Source organism: Phycomyces blakesleeanus (genome assembly GCF_001638985.1).
Source record: "Phycomyces blakesleeanus NRRL 1555(-) unplaced genomic scaffold PHYBLscaffold_66, whole genome shotgun sequence".
NCBI lineage: Eukaryota > Fungi > Mucoromycota > Mucoromycetes > Mucorales > Phycomycetaceae > Phycomyces > Phycomyces blakesleeanus.
This window is the reverse complement of record NW_017265201.1, coordinates 2,832-9,167: the sequence shown is the minus strand read 5'-3', so window position 1 is coordinate 9,167 and position 6,336 is coordinate 2,832. Positions and strand designations below refer to the sequence as shown.

The following is a 6,336-nucleotide window of genomic DNA, read 5'->3' as shown; positions in this document are numbered from 1 at the left end:
ACGGTCATAAAATTATAATTTTGAATTTCCCCCGTTTTTTTTTTTAATTTTTTCTTTCTTCTTCTTTACTTCTTTCTTAATGTCTAACATGGTAAGCATCAACTCACATCAAAGTTTCAAGACCTAATCATCTTGTTGTTTTTATTCTAGCATGATACACTATGCTTTAAACCACCAAGTCCTTCTTAACTGCCTCAAAAATAATGATAAAAAGGTAATAAAAATATACTTGAATATTTATTCACGATTTATGTATTAATTATTCTGCTTAGATTTTTCTGGCCCGTTAACAAAGACATATACCTTGGGAGGGTTTACAAAATGGTATGTTGTATAAGTATTAACGTGCACCTTCAAGATACAACTTGTATTTATTATTTTTCTTATGTATACCATACACTCTATAGTCACTGGTCTTTATCTCGGTCCTCTTTTTTTGATTATACACCGACTCTTATTCTCTACAGACAGACAAGTAAGTAAATAATCATTCTACTTCTTTGTATGTAATTCTAATGAAAAGAAATTATTTTATAGATAATATCTCCATTTCCCGCATGCTGCATCTTCTATTGTATTGAATAATTGGTAAGCAAAAAATAGTCTGATACTCTTTATTTCATTCTAATAAAAGATTATATTTTATAGACAATGTCATTGTATTTTGTGTTTGTCAACTCTTCTGTTTTCTGAACTGTCTGGTAAGCAAACCATAGTCTTATTTACTTTGCATCGTATTAACAAAAGTTATTATTTTTATAGACAATATTACTATAATTGAGACATTTAACTAAAACGTTGATATATCTATCTTTATGTTAAAGACATCCATCTGTTCTCGTGTTTAACTTTATTGTAAGTACATTCATATTTTTTAAATAATCTGTCGCTCTCAAATAAATATACCTAGAACATTCTTTCTAATCCACCCTATAATTATTTTTTATAAAAGTAAACAAACAGGCCAAGAAGGCGTGCCGCAGCAAGCAATGGAATACAGTAGGGGTCGATTGCACCAGGCGTGGACCAATGGATGTTCGAAAGGAATAACATAGTATCCACTAAAATAAATGACGGCATCGAGTGTGATGTTTCTATCCAATTGCAACAGAAGACGATTAGTGATGTAGACGAATAGAAATAGCTAGAAACAATAAGAAAATTTTTTCAAACCAATAAAAACCTTTAAAATGACCCATAAACCTCTAAATCTTGACTAAATCTTGACCAAATCTTGACCAAATCTCTTCTTTAACAACCCATATATAGTAATAAAAAGATGTTGAATGTTATGTGCTGTATTTAAAAAAAACCCCAAAACCAATATAAAATGAAAAATCTGCGGTCTGATAAAAGTGCATCTATATTTTCATGACCAAAATATATCACATAAAAGTATATCACACTTTTTCTTTTTGCGTTCCTAAAATTCAGTATACTAATTGTATTCATTTAGCTCACGAATTTTAAAAAATTGGCATCATAAATTCCGATCGAATTCATGCTGAATTTTATTCATTCAGAAAGTATTTGGTCAAGATTTAGTATACTGAATTGGCCCTCCTTTTGCAGTGTATATATATATAAGCTGATTATAGCTGATCTGCTATATATATAAGTGGATGACAGCTGATCTGCTATATATATAAGTGGATGGCAGCCGGTCTGATATATATATAAGTAGATGACAGCCGGTCTGATATATATATATAAGCTGATTATAGCTGATCTGCTATGTATATAAATGGATGACAGCTGATCTGCTATATATATAAGTTGATGACAGCCGGTCTGATATATATATAAGTTGATGACAGCCGGTCTGATATATATATAAGTGGATGACAGCTGATCTGCTATATATATATAAGCTGATTATAGCTGATCTGCTATATATATAAGTGGATGACAGCTGATCTGCTATATATATAAGTGGATGACAGCTGGTCTGATATATATATAAGTGGATGACAGCTGATCTGCTATATATATATAAGCTGATTATAGCTGATCTGCTATATATATAAATGGATGACAGCTGATCTGCTATATATATAAGTGGATGACAGCTGATCTGCTATATATATAAGTGGATGACAGCCGGTCTGATATATATATAAGTGGATGACAGCCGGTCTGATATATATATAAGTGGATGACAGCCAGTCTGATATATATATAAGTGGATGACAGCTGATCTGCTATATGTATATAAGCTGATTATAGCTGATCTGCTATATATATAAATGGATGACAGCTGATCTGCTATATATATAAGTGGATGACAGCTGATCTGCTATATATATAAGTGGATAATAGCTGATCTGCTATATATATGTGGATGACAGCCGGTTTGATATATATATAAGTGGATGACAGCTGATCTGCTATATATATATAAGCTGATTATAGCTGATCTGCTATATATATAAATGGATGACAGCTGATCTGCTATATATATAAGTGGATGACAGCTGATCTGCTATATATATAAATGGATGACGGCTGATCTGCTATATATATAAGTGGATGACAGCCGGTCTGATATATATATAAGTGGATGACAGCCGGTCTGATATATATATAAGTGGATGACAGCTGATCTGCTATATATATAAGTTGATGACAGCCGGTCTGATATATATATAAGTTGATGACAGCCGGTCTGATATATATATAAGTGGATGACAGCTGATCTGCTATATATATATAAGCTGATTATAGCTGATCTGCTATATATATAAGTGGATGACAGCTGATCTGCTATATATATAAGTGGATGACAGCTGGTCTGATATATATATAAGTGGATGACAGCTGATCTGCTATATATATATAAGCTGATTATAGCTGATCTGCTATATATATAAATGGATGACAGCTGATCTGCTCTATATATAAGTGGATGACAGCTGATCTGCTATATATATAAGTGGATGACAGCCGGTCTGATATATATATAAGTGGATGACAGCCGGTCTGATATATATATAAGTGGATGACAGCCAGTCTGATATATATATAAGTGGATGACAGCTGATCTGCTATATGTATATAAGCTGATTATAGCTGATCTGCTATATATATAAATGGATGACAGCTGATCTGCTATATATATAAGTGGATGACAGCTGATCTGCTATATATATAAGTGGATAATAGCTGATCTGCTATATATATGTGGATGACAGCCGGTTTGATATATATATAAGTGGATGACAGCCAATCTGATATATATATAAGCTAATAATTATTAATCTGGTATATATATAAGCCAATAATCATCAATCTGGTATATATATAAGCCAATAATCATCAATCTGGTATATATATATGTCAATAATCATCAATCTGGTATATATATATGTTAATAATCATCGATCTGGTATATATATAAGCCAATAATCATCAATCTGGTATATATATATGTTAATAATCATCAATCTGGTATATATATAAGCCAATAATCATCAATCTGATATATATATAATCTAATTACAGTTAATCTCATATATATACAAGTAGATAACAATCAATTTTATATATGTATAAGTGGATAACAGTCAATCTGGTATATATATATAAGTTGTTAACCACCAATCAGGTATATATATAAGCTGTTGACCACCAATTGGGTATATATATAAGCTGATAACAGGTGATCTACACTACGGCGGAGAAAATGGTAACATGTTACCACTTTGGTAACATAACTGCCATTTTTTACTTAATAAAAAATGGCAGTTATGACTCTGTATAAGGCCAAAACAGGCACTGTTACCATTTTTTACATAGTAAAAAATGGCAGTTATTTATTATGTAAAAAGCCAAAACAAGCACTGTTACCATTTTTTTCATAATAAAAAATGGCAGTTATTTATTATGTAAAAAGCCAAAACAGGCACTGTTACCATTTTTCAAAAAAAAATCAAGCGTCCTTCCTTTCCTCTATTACATTCTTTCTTTTGTTCTATTGCTTTCAATTCTAGCACAACCTCTTGTTTTTCCTTTGCAGCTTTAACAGAATGGTCTGTTTTTTATTATACAATATTGAATTGGGTTTAATTGAATTGAATCTTTATTTCAATGCATGTTTTATTAAATGAAAATGATAATAATAATAGTAATAATGAAAAAACAATTCCATCGGCCACTCGCAATAAAAAATGGTTCTGTTTAGCTACTGCAAAACGTATGCAGTAAAACACTACTATTCAAATTGTATTTCATATACTTTGGGTATTCTAATATATCTTAGATAGCACTTATTATTTTTTACCGATTTCTACAAATATACTAATATTAGAGAAAAAACTTAAAATAAATAAATAGATATAATATTATTATAATGCTTACCTTTATATAATATGCTTACTTGTTCAGTAAAATAAGCATTTACTCTAAGAATATATATATATATTAAAGAATGTATTAATATTTAAGATCTATATATAAGAAAAGCAATAAAACATAAGCACTATAGAAAGTCGTTATCGTAGAAGAAGAAAAACTTGAGCAAAGATTCAAGTCATGTAACATGAAGCTAATTCGAATCTGATTCATACAACCGGAATGAGCATCTTGTTAGAAAGCTTAACGTGTTTATTCTACTCAATATACTTACATATAATAGAACGACTCCCAAGTATAATATATCAGTACAAAAATATTACTATTAATTTTTTTCCCAAAAAAAAGGCTATATACTATTTCCTTTTATATTTGAATGTAGCGGAATTGTAGATGCTGTACATTAGCTTCAAATTCTTGTAATCACAACATTAGCAATCATATGAAAGAGGTCGATAAATTTTTTATATGAAAGAAAAAAGGAATAAAAAACATAAAAAGAAAAATGACGAGATAAGAAAAAAAATGCACTAAAGACAGACTAAAAAAATCAAACTCGGCCAATCACAGCAGCCAAACTACGATCTTCGGCTTCTCTTGCGAGCAGGCTCGACACTTGCTGTGGGTGGAGGAGACCTACATAAAAGAGTAAGAAGTTTATATTAGTTTTGTATTAACAGCGCATGAGAAAAAGCAACAATGGTAACTTACAGCACATCTGCCATTATGGGCGACTCAACATCACCAGTTTCTGACATATCAGGAGAAGAAAGCGAAGAATCACTTATGTCTCGCTGTGTCTATAGCATAATAAAAGGAAACGATGTTAATTAAAGTTTACAATATATAGATTTGTTAATTGATAAACTTACTTTGTTCTTCTCTGCCATTCTTCTCTTGTGCGTCTGGTTGTTGCTCTTGAAGCTTTCCCGAAGAAGGCTTCTTGCACACCACATTCTTTTACATTGGTGGATGTGCAATCCACCATTCTTCGCCAACCTCTCCAAATGCATCATGTAGTATTCCCGGTTTTTCTCTGGGATATTCTTCCATTCTTTTGAGGCCGCAGGATAGTCTTTGTCAATGATATCATGCTTTACCGTACGGCCTAATGTTTTGAGATGCAGTCTTTTTACTGTCAAATCATGGTCTGAAAGAGGGACTAATGGGGGCAAAGGCTGCCCTTGTGGAACTTCTTTGCAGCGCGCCTTCCAGTCCTGCTCGTGAAGAATCTGAAGCAACAGATTGTATTTTTGTGCTTCGTTTTTTCCTTTGAACTCGCCACCAGTATTGATTACTCGCTTACCGAGCTGATCAGGGTACTCTGTGAGCTGGGCTCTTTTCACAGACTCGGCAATGCGCTCAAGAGCTACAAAAAATGTATGACAATATTAATAAAGTAAATAAACATCTAAGCACAGAATATATATGACTTACAACTCTGCTCAATAATGCTTTGTTGCATTGTAGTTAGATCTTCCGCACTGACTGCTGGCGCAAATTGATTGCTGAATTGCCTTTGAAGCTCGCGCAATGCTTGCTTGATTTCAGCAAGATCAACCTCAATCTTTTGAATTGAGTTGAGGAGAGTTGTGTTAATATCGGACATGTTTAAGTTTTTTTTTAGCTATAAGCAGTGAGTTGAAAAGAAAAGGTGATAGTTTAGACAAGTAGAATAAGAGCGATTTGAGTTTGAGAAAGGCAACGATTTATTACAAGCAATTGATAGCTATTTATATGAAAAAGATACAGACAGATGTACAAACAAAACATATAAAAGAAGGGATGCTTATGCACTTGTATGCACCTGTCTGCACCTGTCTGCAGTAGCTCATGTGAACATGATACAGTCTTTTTGTGTCGACACAACAAAACTGTAAGAAATATAAAGATAAAATGAATTAGACTTTAAATCAATATTATATGTATAAATGTTCATACTTTGCACCGTCTACATATTAAACGTTTTAAAGTATATGATATAAT

General features: G+C 31.8%; 2 protein-coding genes across 2 annotated transcripts; one reads left to right on the top strand and one right to left on the bottom strand.

Moving 5' to 3' along the window:
* Window positions 1-79: 79 nt before the first annotated feature.
* Window positions 80-1,055, top strand: PHYBLDRAFT_176454 (hypothetical protein; the record flags this gene model as incomplete). Its single annotated transcript, XM_018437779.1, has 7 exons — window positions 80-91; window positions 180-214; window positions 273-367; window positions 408-475; window positions 635-701; window positions 825-855; window positions 953-1,055. The coding sequence occupies 7 exons, from the start codon at window positions 80-82 to the stop codon at window positions 1,053-1,055; spliced, it is 411 nt and encodes a 136-aa protein (XP_018283105.1).
* Window positions 1,056-3,917: 2,862 nt separating this feature from the next.
* PHYBLDRAFT_176453 (hypothetical protein) lies at window positions 3,918-5,959 on the bottom strand (the record flags this gene model as incomplete). Its single annotated transcript, XM_018437778.1, has 7 exons — window positions 3,918-4,030; window positions 4,280-4,285; window positions 4,357-4,400; window positions 4,933-4,986; window positions 5,062-5,150; window positions 5,223-5,719; window positions 5,788-5,959. The coding sequence occupies 7 exons, from the start codon at window positions 5,957-5,959 to the stop codon at window positions 3,918-3,920; spliced, it is 975 nt and encodes a 324-aa protein (XP_018283104.1).
* Between the last annotated feature and the right edge of the window lie 377 nt (window positions 5,960-6,336).